The 19,242-nt window shown below is 44.1% G+C and overlaps 1 protein-coding gene across 4 annotated transcripts; it reads right to left on the reverse strand.

Moving 5' to 3' along the window:
- Nucleotides 1-2,365: 2,365 nt before the first annotated feature.
- LOC131137911 (calcium-independent phospholipase A2-gamma-like) lies at nt 2,366-18,603 on the reverse strand. Of its 4 annotated transcripts, none has more exons than XM_078791664.1 (10): nt 18,432-18,602; nt 17,208-18,130; nt 15,998-16,147; nt 15,127-15,278; nt 14,401-14,495; nt 12,759-12,930; nt 9,098-9,155; nt 8,819-9,013; nt 6,042-6,237; nt 2,366-2,840 (listed from the first exon to the last, which is right to left on the reverse strand). In XM_078791664.1, the coding sequence occupies exons 2-10, from the start codon at nt 17,916-17,918 to the stop codon at nt 2,578-2,580; spliced, it is 1,992 nt and encodes a 663-aa protein (XP_078647790.1). In that variant the 5' UTR covers nt 17,919-18,130; nt 18,432-18,602; the 3' UTR covers nt 2,366-2,577. The 4 variants fall into 4 exon arrangements, with proteins under 4 accessions (XP_078647790.1, XP_078647789.1, XP_078647788.1 ...); XM_078791663.1 differs by having other exon boundaries at nt 14,449-14,495; nt 17,208-18,296; XM_078791662.1 differs by having other exon boundaries at nt 17,208-18,296.
- Nucleotides 18,604-19,242: the final 639 nt, after the last annotated feature.

The following is a 19,242-nucleotide window of genomic DNA, read 5'->3' on the forward strand; positions in this document are numbered from 1 at the left end:
ACACGGTAACGGACCGGAGGGTACCCCGAACCAACAGAAAAAATTAGGGGCCGATCCGACCGTGCGTAAGGAAGTTACGGCAGATATACATTTCCACCAGTTGGTGGCGCTATAGCGTATGTACACACACAGTCATAGACCAGAGGGTACCCCAGACCACCAGAAAAAATTTGGGCCTGATCCGACCATGTGGAAGGAAGTTACAGCTATATACATTTCCACCAGTTGGTGGCGCTATACAGTCGATGTACACACACAGTCATAGACCAGAGGGTACCCCAGACCACCAGAAAAAATTTGGGCCTGATCCGACCATGTGGAAGGAAGTTACGGCTATATACATTTCCACCAGTTGGTGGCGCTATACAGTCTATGTACACACACAGTCATAGACCAGAGGGTACCCCAAACCACCAGAAAAAATTTGGGCTTGATCCGACCATGTAGATGGAAGTTACGGCTATATACATTTCCACCAGTTGGTGGCGCTATAGAGTCTATGTACATACAGTATAACAGACCAGAGATTGACCCAACACACCAAAAAAAATTTCAAGACAATCTGACCATGAATCAGGAAGTTACGGCAGATATACATGTCCACCAGTTGGTGGCGCTGTGTTTAGAACATGGCTTCTGGAGCATTAGGTGCGTCCTGTCATGATAGACGTCTCCACCGAAAATCATAGTGATACGTGTAACGGGTGGCGAGGGATAATGAATTGAAACTTCTAGGTGGCGCTAGTGTGTCAATTTAGATTGGTGTCACATGGGAGCACCACCAGGGCGCTCAGGCCTGGATTAAGGCCTCACGTTTAAGATTTCAGCAGCCTGTGACCTTCTGCAGGCAAATGATGACCTTTTGATGGTCAATGGCGAAGGCTGACCATTCGCCGTGGCCACGCCCCCCACATGTGCTTTACACACATCATAGTCCATCAACTGACATCATCAGTCTGTCAGTCAAACTGTGTATTGACTTTGATGTACATTGCTTCAAGGCAAGGCCAGACACCAGGCAGGGCCAGATATGAAATGGTCAAAGTTTGGTGGCGTGCCACGCCCACATCCTAAGGAGCAGCCCAAAATCCTTCGCAATTTAACGTGGGCCATCCGTCTAGTGTCCGTTGATGCAACAACGGACTCATTCGGTCAAACCCCCTAGGAGGAGTTCGTCAAGATACGACCCATACATCCGCCCCCAAATGGCCGCCGCCACCTAAAATGGCCGACTTCCTGTTGGTTTTAGAACATGGGTTATTGAGACTTTTTTGTGCGTCCTGTCACGAGTGATGTCTCCTCCGAAAATCATGCCGATACGTGCAACGGGAGGCGAGGGATAATTATTTTAAAACTTCTAGGTGGCGCTAGTGAGTCAATTTGGCTTGGTTTCATATGGGGGCCACACCAGGCCGCTCAGGCCTGGATTCTGACCCCCCCTATGAGTTTTCAAGCCCATGCGACCTTTTGCGGGCGAATGATGACCTTTTCTATGTAAATGGCGAGGTCTGAGCATTCGCCGCCAGGCCACGCCCACCACGTGCGCTTTTCCTGCATCATGGTCCATCAACAGGCTTCACCAGGCTGTCAGGCAGTGACCTTGTGACCCCGATGTTCATCTGATGAATCTCCTGGCAGAAAAGGCCTCATGTAGATGACACGCCTTTAGCCTGTCGCCAATAGGTGGCGCTGCGACAAAATCAGGAAGTGACCTACGGGGACCTTCGGGGCGGGGCCATGATCACATGTACCAAGTATGATGAAGATCTGACCACGTGGAGCCAAGTTATTCACGTCTACAGTTACGCTCAGCGTGCAAGGCCCGGACATATGAAAATGGGCAAAATTTGGGGGCGTGCCACGCCCACATCGTATGGAATATCCCAAAATCCTTCGCAATTTAACGTCGGCCATCCGTCTAGTGTCCGTTGATGCAACAACGGACTCATTTGGTCAAACCCCCTAGGAGGAGTTCGTCGAGATACGACCCCAACTTCTGGCACGAAAAAGGCCGCCGCCATCCAAAATGGCCGACTTCCTGTTCGTTTTCCAATATGGGTTCTTGAGACTTTTTGGTCCGTCCTGTCACGATAGACGTCTCCACCAAGTTTCGTGACGATAGGTGAAACTGGTGGCGGGGGCCAATTTTTTCAAAAATTAAAGGTGGCGCTAGAGAGTCAATTTTGGAACATTGTTTTCGGGACCCCCACCAGATCGAAATTTTCGCCAGACCTGACGCGCTTGCAAAATTTGGTGAGTTTTCGGGCATGTTAAGGCCCTCAAAATGGCCGTCCTTTCGTCAGAATAAAAAACGGAACGATTACAATAGGGCTTTCGCACTGGTCAGTGCTCGAGCCCTAATGAATTGGAGCCCTCAAAAGTCCGGTTAAACAGCAGCAATGAAATAAATCCCCAAATAATGATGACATAGGATATCAATGTTTAAAAAAAGTGCATCTTTTAATGTCGCTCTCAAGGGTAGAGGATGTGATTTTGATTACCTTAAGAAGTCTATTATTTGAATAAAACTTTGCTTCCGATGTCGTGTAGAGCCACCCAAGGTGCTTGGCACGGCGTTTAGATCTGGAACGAGCCGTACGAGTCCACCCTGCTCCTGATCCACTCCGCCAGCCTCTGGCCCGAGCCTTTCTCTCTGGTGAGGATGCCGGCCGCCTTCCTCAGTTTGTCCTCGTTCCTCTCCAGGTAGCGGATGCCGTGGGCCTGCAGAAGGCTCAGCTTCTCCTGCCGGTTGTCGTCGATGGAGATGTCTTCGCTCACATAGGGGTTGAAGCGGAAGTATGTGTCGGCGGGCAGGAAGCCGTCCAGCATGGCGTGGACTTCTGCAGCAGGAGGGGGGGGGGTATATTGCGTTCATTTGTTGAAATAGAGGGCTAGAGGGCGCTTATATTGTTAAAATGTCCATTTAGAAGTTGGTAAACAGGTTTTTTGTGTCTTATTCCTTCTTATTATGTCTACTACTATATAGAGTAATAGGAATGTAAAGGTGACTATAGGGGTGTTATGTCATGTCTAGAGGGCTCTAATCATGTTAAAAAGTCTATTTGGAAGGTGGTAAACAGGTTTTCTGTGTGTTGTTTTCTCTTATTATGTCTACTATATTGTGTAATAGGTGACTATAGGGGTGTTATGTCATTTCTTTGGGGCTTCATTCATTTTCTACCGCTTCCAATTATGTCTACTATATTGAGTAACAGGAGTGTAAATGTGACTATAGGGGTGTTATTTCATGTCTAGAGGGCTCTAATAATGTTTAAAGTCTATAAAGTGGTAAACCATTTTCTTTGTGTTTTATTTTCTCTTATGTCTATTATATTGTGTAATAGGTGTGTAAAGGTGACTATAGGGGTGTTATGTCATGTCTAGAGGGCTCTAATAATGCTTAAAAGTCTATTTAGAAGGTGGTAAACAGGTTTTGTATGTCTTAATTTCTCATTATGTTTACCATATTGAGGAATGTGAGTGTAAAGGTGACTATAGGGGTAAAATAATGTTAAGTCTATTTAGGAGGTGGTAAACATGTTCTTTGTGTCTTACTATGTCTACTACAGGGGTCGGGAACCAATGGCTAGCGAGCCAGCTGTGGCTCTTTTGATGATTGCATCTGGCTCGCAGATAAAACAAGATATTCTCACTTGTTTTAATCCATCCATCGATTTTTCACTGCTCATGTCTGTAAACAGGTAAACGCCCCCTTTTGAATCAGTCTGCTCGGTCATTAGCTCAAAGTTAACCCTTCGACAAAGAAGATGGCGAAAAGAAAAAAAGATGACGAGTATCGTACATTTCGGGACGAATGGACCGAAGAATTCGCCTTTGTGGAGAGAGCAGGTTTTGCTGTGTGTCTAATTTGCAATGACAAAATCGCATCGATGAACGGTCGAATGTAAAGCGGCACTTGGACACGCGCCATGCTACCTTTGCATCAAAATACCCTGCGGGAGACAGCAGAAAGAAAGCGTGCCAAGAGCTACTGAGCAGGGTGCAAGCTAGCCAGCAGCAACTCCGCGTATGGACCCGGCAAGGTGACTATAATTCCGCTAGCTTTGCTGGATCTTTAGCAATAGTGAGGAACGGAAAACCATTCACAGATGACGAGTATGCTAAAACGTTCATGCTGGATGTAGCCAATGAACTCTTTGATGATCTTCCGATTAAAGACAAGATAATCAAACGGATACAAGACATGCCTCTGTCGGCAAGAACTGTTCATGAGCGTACCATCATGATGGCAAACAAAGTGGAGGAAACGCAAGTGAAGGACATAAATGCAGCGCCGTTCTTTTCCCTGGCTTTGGATGAGTCAACAGACGTGAGCCATTTGTCGCAGTTCCGCGTGATTGCAAGATATGCTGTTGATGACACACTGCGCGAAGAAAGTCTTGCTGTTCTGCCAATAAAAGGGTCCACAAGAGGTGAGGATTTATTCAAGTCTTTCATGGAGTTTGCTCAAGAAAAAAATCTACCTATGGATAAACTTTTCTCAGTGTGTACTGATGGCGCTCCGTGTATGGTGGGGAAAAACAAAGGATTTGTGGCGCTTCTTCGTGAACATGAAAATAGACCCATCCTAAGTTTCCATTGCATTCTACACCAGGAGGCACTTTGTGCTCAGATGTGTGACGGGCAGTTTGGCGAAGTGATGTCGCTGGTCATTCGTGTGATCAACTTTATTGCTGCCCGAGCCTTAAATGATCGCCAGTTTAAAACACTGCTGGATGAAGTTGGAAATAACTATCCTGGTCTGCTTTTGCACAGCAATGTGCGTTGGTTGTCAAGAGGGAAGGTGCTTAGCCATTTTGCGGCTTGCCTGAACGAAATCCAGACTTTCCCTGAAATGAAAGGCATCGAGCATCCCGAGCTAGCCGAAACTGAGTGGCTCCTCAAGTTTTACTATCTCGTAGATATGACTGAACATCTGAACCAGCTCAACGTGAAAATGCAAGGCATTGGAAATACAGTGTTATCCCTTCAACGAGCTGTGTTTGCTTTTGAAAACAAGCTAGAGCTCTTCATTATGGATCTTGAAACAGGTCGTTTACTACATTTTGAAAAACTGAGCCACTTTAAAGATGCATGCACAGCAAGTGAGCCCATTCAAAACTTTGATCTCCACCAGCTAGCTGGCTTCACATCCAGTCTCCTACAGTCCTTCAAAGCACGCTTTGGAGAATTTCGTGAGCACGCTCCTCTTTTTAAGTTCATCACCCATCCAACCGAGTGTTCACTGAACACAGCCGACCTGAGTTACATTGCTGGTGTCTCCGTCAGAGATTTTGAAGCAGAAGTGGCTGACCTCAAGGCCTCAGACATGTGGGTGAACAAGTTCAAGTCACTGAATGAAGATTTGGAAAGAATCACACGACAGAAAGCGGAGTTGGCGAGCAAGCACATGTGGACAGAAATGAAAAAACTTCAACCCGAAGACCAGCTGATTCTCAAAACTTGGAACGCGCTTCCTGTCACATACCACACACTGCAGCGTGTGAGTATTGCTGTGTTGTCAAGTCCACATCAAGTCCAATCTACGATCACGTTTAACGGATGAAAGTCTCAACGCTTGCATGAAGCTTAACCTCACCAAGTACCAACCAGACTACAAAGACATCAGCAAATCCATGCAGCACCAGAAGTCGCATTAATGGTGAGTATTATAACAACATTATTTAAAAGAATAAATTCAGAGGCTTATTATACTGACATTTAGTTTTCATTTCACTTTTAAAATATTATATATATATATATATATATTATATGGCTCTCACTGAAATAAATTTCCAAATATTTTGCTTTCATGGCTCTCTTAGTCAAAACCCCTGGTCTACTATATCGGGTAATGGGAGTGTAAAGGTGACTATAGGGGTGCTATGTCATGTCTAGAGTGCTCTAATGTTAAAGGTGCATTTAGAGTGGTAAATAGTTTTTTATGCTTTAGCCACCACAATATTCAATGTCTCAATGATGATTCCTAAGGAGGGACACAGGTTGTGAATGAGAAGCCCCCCCCCCCGTGGTAGCAGTACCTTCCGTGTCAGTGGCGCTGCTGATGACGTTGTTGATTTTCGTCTTGAGGCTGGTGTAGGTGGAGCTGTTCTTACCCGCAGCTTCCAAGCGCCCCGTACCCAGTGAGACCACACACTCCAGGGGGGTGTTTGGCCACACACACTTGCACTCGTGGATGGCCAGCGCTGTGGGGTTGTTAATGAGCAGCCCCCCGTCCTGCACACAAGATGGTTTCATGGGCATGTGAAGGTTTTCAGAGTGGATAGGAGACATTTTAATGAGATCAATGTGGCGGCAGACTCGGTGAAATTGTTTTCTTCTGCTTCTTTCTGTCAGCGCCACTTTGATATCGAACAAGCGCCCAGGCGATGTGGGGGGGGGGGTTAATGAATAGGCATGAGCCTTGCGGGGCTGCAGAGATGGCAGCAGGATCAAACACACAGCCAGCATTTGCCGCACACAATTCCAGAGCGGCAGAAGACATGCTTGCATATTAATACCAACACTAATTGGGAATGTCTCATTTATTATCACTGTTATTATTATTATTAGGGGTACATGACCATTATTTGGGGCTGCGCGGCTGTTGAGTGGTTAGTGTGCAGACCTCACAGCTAGGAGACCCGAGTTCAATCCCACCTTCGGCCGTCTCTGTGTGGAGTTTGCATGTTCTCCTCGTGCATGCGTGGCTTTTCTCTAGCACTGACAAATTCTCACTAAGTGACTAAAAGGGTGGCGGCTACAGGACCATGCCCCCATTCCACTCCCATGGACCCCGGCACACCATATCAACAAGGCCCCTCCTCGTCGTTCCACGCATTGTCAAACGCCTGAAGTCAACCACGCCTTCGTCGTTCAGCAAAGGGATGATTGAGAGTGCTTTCATGTGGAACATGCGTACCCTTCCTCCCTCCATGCCCTTGTTCTACCTTAGTAGGACATAGTTAAAAAAACAAAGCTGTTGTGCTCTACTCTGGGTTCCATTTTCCGCTAGGGCATCTCTTTGTGGAGTTTGCATGTTCTCCTCATGCGTATGTGAGTGGGTTGACTCTGCAGTCTGCCAGAGACCTCCATGGCGACAAGGCATGGAGCGTGTGCCCAATACGGTGCACCTTGCTGGGCCACAGCAGCTGGCTCCCTCTGCTCTATACTTCTTACTTCCATATGTCCTCCTCATAGTAGTGATGTGCTAGTAGCAATGTCCTACTTCACGAGGACTCATCAATGCGTATACTTGGTCAAATCCATATTTCTTACAGTCATTCTTACCTCCAGGTGTAGGTCCTCAAAAACAGCACTTTCCTGTCATAGAGAAGATGTTTGACTTGTGTTTTTGGAGTAGGTCCTCAAAAACAGCACACCTTCCTGTCATATAGATAATCTTTGATTCGTGTTTTTGGAGTGGGTCGTCAAAAACAGCACACCTTCCTGTCATACAGAGGATCTTTGATTCGTGTTTTTGGAGTAGGTCCTCAAAAAACAGCACACAAATATTAATTTCTTGAAACATCCAGCCATTTTCCTCTGCTTATTCAGGTCCAGATTGCGGGGCAGCAGTCTCAGTAGCAAAGCCCAGACTTCCCGGTCCCCGGCCACCTCCTCCAGCTCCTCCAGGACGACACCAAGGCGTTCCCAGGCCAGCTGTGAGACGTAATTCCTCCAGCGTGTCCTAGGTCTGCCCCAGGGAGCGTCCGGGAGGCATCCGGACTAGATACCTGAGCCACCTCAACTGACTCCTCTCCAGGTGAAGAAGAAGCGGCTCTACTCTGAGCCCCTTCCGGATCCTGGAAGCTCTCTTTTCAACACGACGGTCCGGCACAGAGACCAAATTACTGCCGAGGCTGTGCCGATCCGTCTGTCGACCACACGCTCACACCTTCCCTCACTTGTGAACAAGACCCCGAGATACTAAAACTCCTCCACCTGGGGAAGGACCTCATTCCCAACCCGGAGGGAGCACTCCACCCTTTTCCGACTGAGAACCATGGCCTCTGATTTGGAGGTACTGAGTCTCATCCCAGACGCTTCACACTAAGATGCAAACCGTCCCAGTAAACACTGATGGTCGCAGCCCGAAGAATCCACCGAACCGGACTCCCTCAACACCTTGGCTGCACCTAGAAATTCTGTCCATGAAAATTGTGAACAGAATGGGTGACAAAGGGCAGCCTTGGCGGAGGCCAACGTTTACCAGAAACAGGCTGGACTTACTACCAGTAATGCGAACCAGACTCCTGCCCCGTTTGTACAATGACCGGATAGCACGTAGTAGCGGGCCACCAATCCCGTACTCCCAGAGCACGCCCCAAAGGATGCTTTTCCAGGTCCACAAAGCACATGGGGACCAGTTGGGCAAACTCCCATGCACGCTCAAGCACCCTCGTGAGGGTGTAGAGCTGGTCCAGTGTTCCACTACCAGGACGAAAACCGCATTGGACCTCTTGTAGTAAAGGTTCGACCAATGGTCGTACGGAATAAACTTTCCCAGGGAGGCTGAGGAGTGTGATCCCCCTATAGTTGGAACACACCCTCCGGTCACCCTTCTTAAAAAGGGGGACCACTACCCCGGTCTGCCAATCCAAAGATACTGTTCCCGACTTCCATGCAATGTTGAAGAGACATGCCAGCCAAGACAGTCCCTCAACATCCAGAACATTTGATAAATGACTTCATTGAAAGTCAAACCCAACACTGGCTCAAGAAACGGGCCAAAGCAATCCGAAGGATTATTATAATTTGATGGGGCTGAAAATAGCGCTTTAGACCGCTTCAGCACGATTGGTCTCTTCTCACCTACCTGATGGAGGTCACTCCCCAAGGGGAATTCCTGGAAATACCCTGGAGCCGCAGATGTGGCACGGATAGCCTGCCAGAGCCGGTGTTGGCAGCCCCCCAGGTAGTGGGAGCGTACCCCTGGCAGCAGGTTGTAGTTTCTGAACACGTAGGCCTTCAGTGGCGTGCCCCTGTTCACGACGGTGCTCACTGCTGCCACCTAGGGGCCAAAAAGATGATATCCTAGTGAGCATGCAAGGCCAATATGTAGAGCTTTATTATTGTGTACTCTGGATTCACTCACTTTGGGACATTCCGGGTTTCTAGAAGTCTCCACAAGGAGGTGTGAGCCCATTTTTTCTCTGTAACAGAAGAAAGACGTCACATTTGATACCGTTCTATGAGGACTAGGGCTGGGATGACGTGTTGACGCAATCGATGACATCGACACAAAAAATACGTCGACACAAGAACTGCATGTCGATGTGCCTTCACTCAGAATTAGCGGGGGGCAAAACCGTTCATGTCAGTGAACAGGATCATTCCGCCTCATTCAGTAAAAAGAGCTGTTCATTTTGATCAATTGGTCGTTAGCCTGTGATTCCCCCACCCCCGTGCATAGACCCAGACAGTCGTGTCGAGTCAGTCCGTTCACTCATGTTCACGTTGGTTCCGACTCAACAGATCACCAACTAGTGCTGTGTCGGTCATGAACAAAACGGCTGGCGGACTGAACGGGTATTTTATGGGTGGTTCATTTAAAAGAAGTAGTTCTTTTGACCCATTCATTCACGAACGCCACACCACTACTCAGAATCAAAACATGGCAGCGGCCACGGCAAAACTTGTTTACCACCTTCTAAATACACTTTGGAACATGAATAGAGCCCTCTAGACATGAAATAACACCCCTATAGTCACCTTCATACTCCTATTACCCAATATAGTAGATATAGTAAGGGAAAATGAGACATGCATTACCTGTTTACCACCTTTTAGAGCCCTCTAGACATAAAATAACACCCCTATAGTCACATTTACATTCGTATTACCCAATATAGTAGACATAATAAGAGAAAATAACACATAGAAACCACGTATACCACCTTCTAAATATGTTTTACCATTAAAGCCCTCTAGATATGAAATAACACCCCTATAGTCACCTTTACACCCCTATGAGTCAATGTAGCAGACATAAGGGAAAATGTTATTTATGTTTAGAGCAGGGGTGGGCAAACTACGGCCCGGGGGCCACATCCGGCCCGCCAAGTGTTTGAATACGGCCTGCCCAATCTTTCCAAAGTATTTCATTTAAACTCAACCTACAACCTGGCATCATGGCCTGAGCCAACCTTTTGATGGTTTTATCAATTTTGTTTTTTGACATGGTCTGTTGTTTACAAAGTGCTCCTGAAAAAAGGGACACAAGCACATAATAATAATAATAATAATAATAATTATTATTATTATTATTATTATTATTTGATTATTAGATTATTATAATTATTATTAGAACTATGATTATTATAATTATTATATTAATGCTAATTATTATATTAATTATATATAATATTGTTATATTTGCATATTTTACATAATAATAATAATAATAATAATATAATAATTATTTTAATTTTATTGTAATTATTATAATATTTTATTTTAAAATATTTAAATATAAATATAAAATAATAAATAATAATAGCAGATTGCATGACACTTTTACAGATACAATAATACCAGGTGGACTGTTACGTGTAAAATATATAGCCCCCCCGTAAATGTTGTCATATCAATGCGGCCCGCGAGTCAAAAAGTTTGCCCACCCCTGGTCTAGAGGGCTCTAATAATGTTGAAAACTGTATTCAAAAGGATGTCAACAAGTCTTCCATGTCTTATACGTATTTCCTTATCATGTCTACTATTATTGTGTTTATGGTTTATGTTTTCAGGGACTTATCAGGGACTTTCAGGGATTAATCAATGCATCGAAAAACTATTTTCTAGATCAGGGGTCAGCAACCTGCGGCTCCAGAGCCGCATGTGGCTCTTCAGCCTCTTTGTTGTGGCTCCCTTTGCAATGTTTGAATATTTTTTAACACCCGAGTGGGGAAAATGCATGTGTTTGTAATGAGTTTAAAAAAATCCAACTTTGTGTGAGACCATGAATGCATCCTGACTGAGTTCTGACAGCAGACAGGATGCTATTCAGTTCTCTCTCACACAAGTAAACATGAAGGAAAATAAGTAATACTTTACTATGGGCTGCACGGCGTTCGAGTGGTTAGCGCGCAGGCCTCACAACTAGAAGACCCGAGTTCAATTCCACCCTGTGTTTGCATGTTCTCCCCGTGCATGTGTGGGTTTTCTCCGGGTACTCCGGTTTCCTCCCACATTCCAAAAACATGCTAGGTTAATTAGCGACTCCAAATTGTCCATAGGTATGAATGTGAGTGTGAATGGTTGTTTGTCTATATGTGCCCTGTGATTGGCTGGGCACCACTGAATGGTGAAGTAATACTTTCCCAGAACTACTTGATAATTCCAAAAAATATATTAGAGCTCATTTTTAAAAAAAACTGGTGCATGGGAACTTGTTTGCCAGAGTAAACAAATCAGGTAAGTTTACTGTACTTTACACATATATTTAAGTAAGTTTATCTCCAATACTAGCAAGAGTACTCCAACTCGTCTTTTGTTATCTGAACTACTTTGATACCCCCTAATTGTTTTAAACATATGTTTTGTGGCTCCAGGTTATTTTTCTTTAGTGTGCAAGGGGGTAAAATGGCTCTTTTCATAGTAAAGGTTGCCGACCCCTGTTCTAGATTAATCGATTCAGGGCTCTACATTAAAAACCAAAATGACTTGCCCATAGGGAATCCTTAAGGTGAGAACTACTTGCCCGAACTTGCCCCATGTAAAATGAAAAGACTGCCATAATGATATCATGTAATTTTTTGTGGCATCACATGAGAATCTCAAATAAATAAAATAATAAAATAAATAATACAGTAGCGTTGCGTGTGTGTTGTATTCCGGGCTGTAGTTTCATGCATGGACGCTGGGGGGCAGTCATGTTCAGCTCGCGGTCTTGGAGCGGGCGTTTTGGGACCAAAGAAGAGGAACGAGAGGGGAAAAAGGAGAAGTTCGGTTGCCGTGCGCCCAGCTAGTTAGTCTGCAACAGGCCAGTAAGTTGTTTTTCATGCTGCCTTGGAAATAAAAACCATGCAACGATAGAGGTTCATCACTTTTTGCTGTTTCCTTCAGAATTAGACGATGTTGGCAGCGACGCCATGATGGATGTTTTCGTAGTCAAACGATCGCTGATTGGTTGATCGCGAACAACGGGTGTGGGTAAAACGCGGACTGTGGATTACGGACCGCGGTCTAAATAAACGATTCTGATTGGTCCATTGCAAGGATTGCTTTGCAAATTACCACCGGTATTACGCAGTCCGTGTTTTACCAACACCCAACAAGAACCGCTTTAAAAAAAACTCTTGGCAGTATGGCATGCCAAAGTGCACTTGCCCGACGGGAATATCACTGATTAGATTTACTTGCCCGAATTTTGTTTTAACTTGCCCCGGGCCATCAGTACATCGTTATTGTCAAGCCCTGCGATTACAGAAATAATCGTTTAACCCAGCCCTAATGAGGACATCACGACTAATGCAAACAGGCTCAGTGGATGGCTTCAAGTTCAAATTTGATATCACCCTGCAACAAGGCTATATTCGACTAAGTTGTTAGGGGGGGCCCAAGGACCGGGGGCTGCAACCGTCACTATTATTAGATAATAGAATAAGCCTCAGGTAGACTTAACCCAGGACTAGGCTGGTAAAAACACCACCCGAACATCCTTTATACGCCAAGTACATTCACAGGCTGTACTTGGCGTGTGGGCCACCAATTGACTAACCCCACTGTCCACCCTCAATATTAGGAGCAGCACTGACTTGAGGATGCTCTCCCAGGCTTCGCTGTCGTAGAACGCGTGGCTCCATCCCATCTTCACCGTGCCAACAATGACATTCTGCTTGAAAACATCCGAGCCCAGCTTGCGGTAAAGGTCGTCGCACTCGCTGGTCGGCATCTGGAACACGCCCAGCATGAACCCCAGGATAGCGCCTGCAATGTGGACGTGAAAAGAGAAATCTATCAGTCGCTGGTGTGCATCCCCACTGGGAGAACTGAACAAGCCTCCATAAATGGGCACATTGAGATCTGAGGGACCTGTGAAGAAAAAACAACAATATTGTGTTGGTGATGAAAGACCAATCTGGTGGATAGTCATTTGATAAGGTGGCGTCATGGCAACACAAAGCTGAACATGGACCACTCTGGTGGTCATTTTTATAGTGTCAAAACCTGCTCCTGAGGCCCTGTCCATACACGTAGGCAGGTATCTCATCAAACTAAGTTCTTTTTCCACGATTACACCACCCTTAAAATGAAAGTTTTCAAAACCTCCGTCCAAAAAGTGTGGATTTTAAGAAAAATACGATTCTGTGTTTGGGTACGGAGGCCCAAACCGGAGTTTTACGTTTCCCAGCGTCACTCCATGCGTCAACGTATGCTGTGATGTCACACACGCGACCTGTGTTTACATCAGAAACCACAGAATCGACATTTTCTTGCGTCTTGTTGACTTTGTACTCTAAAACAAAGTTTAGAAGTACAGGTTTGGAATGCTTACGACGTCACTACAGGCGACAACGTATGCTGTGGCGTCACACACGCGATTACATCTGAATCCACAGAACTATATTACATAGAAAACTCACGAGCCGAACGTTTTTGTCGCCGCGAGTCCGCCATCTTGTTAGTTTGCGACGCTTTCGACAACGTTTTTACTGATGGTTTCTGACATTCTGGACGCGATAAGGCATCAAAATGCCCTAATGTGCGGCTGTAAACTACCTATATATGCCTATACACTGCGCACGTTGAGCTGCCAAGTTGTGCTTACACGAGATAGCGGCGTGTGAGCTTTCTACATCTATTTCTATTATATTTAACAATATGGATGACCACAGACTGTGATGGTTGTACCTATTTTTCCTGCGCTTTTTGCTTGCTTGTATTTGAAAGCTCACTTATTGCTTCACTTTAAATAGTAGAAAAACACTTTGAAGTTGGTAGTCTTCGCTTAAATAACAATTTCACGTCCGGGGCTTCCTCCTTGTAGCAGGCTCGCTTTGGCAAGATTTACAATCGACATTTTCTTGTGTATTGTTGACTTTGTACTCTTAAAACAAAGTTTAGAAGTAATTCTGCCTCCTTGTCAGTCCACACGAACAAATCTGGCGCCGTGTTTTATGTTTGCGGAAGTGACGAGTCACCAGATGATAGAGGATAATTCTGATTGGATAGAATTTTAAGACCTACTGCCGCCTACAGGTTTGGAATGCTTACGACTGTGGTTCCCAATGCAGTTATAGCTTTACGTGTGGAGGTTGTGTGGACATCATTTTTTTTCCTGAACGGAGAGGGAAAATATGCGTTTCATGAGCAGTCCAAACATGGGGAAGATGTAAAAAGTAGCCGTGCCAGAACACACATGTATACACAACACCGTGGGACAGGACCACAGCTCACCTGTGCTGACACCACAAATATAATCAAAGAGTTTGTAAATGGGCTTGCCGCTCAGGGTTTCCAATTTGTGCAACGTCTGAAGGGCAAGAAGTCCCCTGAAAATACAAGAAAAGTCACAAGTTATACACATGTATTAATATAGATATGATGTGTTATACATATCACTATATTGACAGTTACTATGGTACCCATTATGTCACTGTATGGTCATATCACCTCGTACCGAACAAAAATAGAATAAAATTTAAAAAATTAAAAACAAAAAAAAAAAATAATCTACCCATTTAAATTGGCAATTCATTTCTAATGGGAACCTTTTCACAGAAAATATAACATTACACTAAATGTGGGAATATTTTGAAAAACCTGAATAGGTAGCACACCCGTCCTAAGTGAGCTGAACATTTTGATGTTGGTTTTGTTTGAATTGGTGAAGAAATGGAGGAGCAGTTAGCGACCAAAAAAATAGATTAAACTGGCCGACTACCATAACAGCAATTCAGCATTCACACAATAATAGTTATTGACACATAATAGTCATTGTCAGACTATAAGGCTGTTATTTCATATGTGGAGGGCTCTAATGTGTCAAAAATCCCATTTAAAAGGCCAGAAAGAGGGCCACACTTTGGACACCCCTGAGATTAATAACGTCTTAGAGAATTTGGGTTAAATATCCTGGTGTCCCATCTCCTGAAAGGAGGTGTTAGGATGCTGAATATTTACCGTAAACCTCCTCCATCTATGGACAGGATGCGTATGCCTCGGCCTTTAACTGGCTTATGGTAGCCCACCAGAGCAAGCGCTTCTCTCACTGCTTCCCTCAGCCCGGGGTCACTTGCTTGTTGGAGACGCAACAGGCAGGGGATTACTTTCTCCTGAGGAACACAGGAACACGTTCAGTTTGCTGTTTCCTTGTCAAACTGGAAAAACACACGGATTGAGTAAGACCCTCAAACGATGCACAACGATGAGCCAATTCAAGAAACAATACAAGCAGTTGATGTTTGCTAAATACAAGGATGAAGAGTCTTGAACCAGTCATGATGTGCTATATATATCACTATATTGACACTTACTATGGTACCCATTATGGCATTGGATGCTCATATCACCTACTTCCGTTATATTTCGGTGATATTGTGTGTAGCGTAACTATTGGTCATTTTTGGGGCTATTTATAAACACATTCTCTTTATGTTTATGTTTCAATGAAATGGTATATTATAAATGTAAATATAACAATATAACAATTAGGTTATGTCATTATATGGTCATATCACCTCGTACTTTGGTATGTGACAAAAAAATAAAATAAAATAACCGAAATTAAACTTAACTTAACTAAACTAAAACAAACTAAACTAAAACAAAACAACAAAACTTAAACTATATTAGGAAAACAGGAAGTGAACAAATGTAACAGTTAGGGATTGTAAAAGTACCAGATGGAGGGGTAGGATTTAATAAGCTTGTGTGGAACTGGGAACTGATTATGGGATGCACTCAATTGGAATCTGATGCATGTTCAAATTAAATTAAACCATTACCATTACATGCAAGTAGAAAAAAGTAGGGTTGCGAGTAGATCACTCACCTTGACAGCAACACCACAAGTCTCAGGAAACTCCAGGAGATGGTAGCTGAGGTCCTCCACTCTGCTGACGTAGACCCTCACGTCCGTGGCCCTGTGAAGCGCTTGCACCAGAGCCCGGGTTCGATTGTCCACGCTCACCCTGGCAATGATCTGGACAGTGGGAAATCATCAATAAGACAAATACAAAAGTAATACGTGAATAGCAGCCGGGTGATAAGGACATCCTGATAGGAACTGATATGAACTTGACTGGCCTGACCAGATAGAACACCTTTGGGATGAATTGGAGTGTAGACAAAGTGGTCAAAAATTCCTATAAACACTCGTCAACCTTGTGGACAGCCTTCCATGAAGAGTTGAAGCCATAATAGCTGCAAATGGTGGACCGACATCATATTGAACCCTATGGGTTAGGAATGGGATGCCACTAATGGTAATGTAATGGTAATGGTAATGTAATGGTAATGGTTTTATTTCATTTGAACATGCATCCCATAATCAGTTCCCAGTTCCACATGTCCAAAAGGAGTAGGAAGAAGCAAAGCTTATTAAATCCTACCCCTCTATCTGGTACTTTTACAATCACTAACTGTTACATTTGTTCACTTCCTGCTTTCCTAATATAGTTTAAGTTTATTTCAATTTTTGATTGTAATTGTAATTTTTTTTTGTTGTCCCGTACGGAAGTAGGAGGTGATATGAGCATCCAATGCCATAATGGGTACCATAGTAAGTGTCAATATAGTGATATATATAGCACATCATGACTGGTTCAAGACTCTTCATCCTTGTATTTAGCAAACATCAACTGCTTGTATTGTTTCTTGAATTGGCTCATCGTTGTGCATTGTTTGATTTCCTTACTCAATCCATTCCATAGTTTGATTCCACATACTGAAATGCTATGGCTAGCATAACGTAGTCCTAGCATAGAAGTGTTTCAAATGTACTTCTTCCCTGAGATCATATTTCTCCTCTCTTGTAGAGACCTATTGGATGACATTTTTAGCTAATTGCTTATTTTTAGCCTTATGCATTATTTTAGCTGTTTGAAGATGAACTATATCAGCAAGTTGAAGTATTTGTGATATTAGAAATAATTTTTCATCATTTTTTATATTTGCCCTAATAATTATTGCGCACCTCTAAATAAAGCAGTATTTCTATACAGCACATGTTCTGTTTTATTCCCACATTTTTGCTGACCTACCTTTTCCCGTTGGAGCAGAAGTTTCTTGGCCTTCTCCTCTGCCGCCTTGAGCTCTTTACTGACGCCGACCTCCACCTGCTTCACTGCCGCTTCATCCTCAAGCTTGTTGGCTTCATCTGTAGCACTTTTGGACTCCCCTGTCCTGAACTTTGGCACCAAGGGGGCAATGTAGCTGCCCACAAAAGCTTGCACGGTGGGAGAGGAGTATGACAGGTAGTGGCCCAAGCCTTTCTTGGGGGATGGGGGAGCAGCAGGAGGATGAGGAGGTGATTTATTACGTAAGAGGTCATTTGATTCTTGATGCGGGGATGCAGCGGATTCATCAACATGGTCCTGAGTTTTTGTACTGAAGTAGGAATTAATATGATGGGCTAAGTAGTTGTAGGTTTCATCCAGGTTGACTGAATAGTTGCTGGGGTGGAAAAGTGCTTTCTCATTGGATGACTGTCTCGGCTCCTCTGCTCTGACAGCAGGAGCGACATGCCTCAGGCTTTTCTCTTTCACTTCTGTGGCGTTTTGAGGCTGTGAAGAGGACGATGCCGGACTAGAAGGTGGACTAGCCACATGCTTGGGAGTAGCAGAAACAGCAGTGGGTGTTTTTTCCACACTTGGCCCAGCATTGTGGGGTTTGAGTCTGGCGATCTTGGAGAGCAGGTCGTTTTGCGTCACAACTCTAGAAACTGTGTCCAGCGTGTTCCTCACCCGTGACATGTGTTGGCTGAGGCCTGCAGACCAACGCGACGCTGAAGTGTTCAAAAACAAGCTGCTGGTGTGGAGCCCGGGTTTCTGTCTAAATTGGTAAGCCTTGCATAGCCGTGCCTTTCTAGCTCGGAACCCCCGTGAGTGGAAGATGTGTTTCTGGTTGAGGGAGACGGTCTTGCTGCAATGAGGGTGTTGCACGATGATTGAGCGGTGGAAGGTACCTGAGAAGATAAATGGGGAGCATTCCGATTTGCATGAATGAAACGTTCTGTTTAGTTTAACCCAGGTACACCATTTGTGACTCATCCTTTAAGGTGTCAGAGTCCTTTCCATCCAAGGAAACTATAGGCCTACACTCCTTTCCATGAAGCTGGAGATGATCAACAGCTAATGGAAAGTGGGAAAACAGATGAAAACTAATCACAAGTGATGACAATGGCAAGATGAAAATGGTGGCATTCTGCAGCCAGCTAACGGGCTAGCTACCCCACACAGGCTAAACGAAACAACATAAAACCATACCGCAGCTTCAAAACCGTCCCATCAAGATGAGAAGAAAGCTTTTAAATCATCTTCTCGACCCGCCATTCGACGATACAACTTAGTAAATGATGGCAACGTGGAACAACGCGTAGACCTCAAGTTGGTTTCCATATATCGCCCATACTGTCAATGACGTACGGCGAAGGAGAAAAACAACAATCACGTGACACAAACTGACTGCATTCTATTGGTTGTTTGCCATTTGACCCCGAAAATGGGACGTGTTGATTGGGTGAAAACACGGAAACAATAAGAAGCTACCTCAGTATTTAGGTCAAAGCGAATATATTTACAGTATCGAGGCTAATTTTCACCACATGGCCAAAGTTTTTATTTCGTGGTTATTGAATGAAAGCACCAACAAATACAAATAATATACGAAACAAAATGGCAGCATTGAACGGGAAAATGCATGACAAATACATGATTGTGTGTAAATATGCTTACATTTGAATGATGAAGTACAAAAACACTATAAAAAGATATGCAAAAATAGGAGAAAAATAGGAGAACAAAACGACGCAAGGAATCTTAAGGAGTTGTTTTTTTTAATTAAGCAAATCCGGGACTAAAATTAAGAGAAGATAAAAAAGATTACATTATTGAAATATGGCTGGATTAAATAAAATGTGTAATGCTTGATCAAATTGACTCATTCATTCCCTATATTGTAAAATTGTATATGTTTATATTATGAGAGATGTACATATTTTATGACAAATATAATGATGTATGATGTTATTAATTACTGAATTGTATTTTTTTTTTTATTGCGAATGTAAAACATTCA

The sequence above is a fragment of the Doryrhamphus excisus genome, linkage group LG6, assembly GCF_037039965.1.
Source record: "Doryrhamphus excisus strain RoL-2023G ecotype Guam linkage group LG6, RoL_Dexc_Guam_v1.1, whole genome shotgun sequence".
Lineage (NCBI taxonomy): Eukaryota > Metazoa > Chordata > Actinopteri > Syngnathiformes > Syngnathidae > Doryrhamphus > Doryrhamphus excisus.

Coding starts and splice junctions, on each gene's coding strand:
- LOC131137911 (XM_078791662.1), bottom strand. CDS start 18,215: ATGAGTCACAAATGGTGTACCTGGGTTAAACTAAACAGAACGTTTCAT. Junction 16,148..17,207: donor TTCTGCTCCAACGGGAAAAG/GTAGGTCAGCAA, acceptor CCCACTGTCCAG/ATCATTGCCAGGGTGAGCGT. Junction 12,931..14,400: donor TATTTGTGGTGTCAGCACAG/GTGAGCTGTGGT, acceptor TCCACATTGCAG/GCGCTATCCTGGGGTTCATG.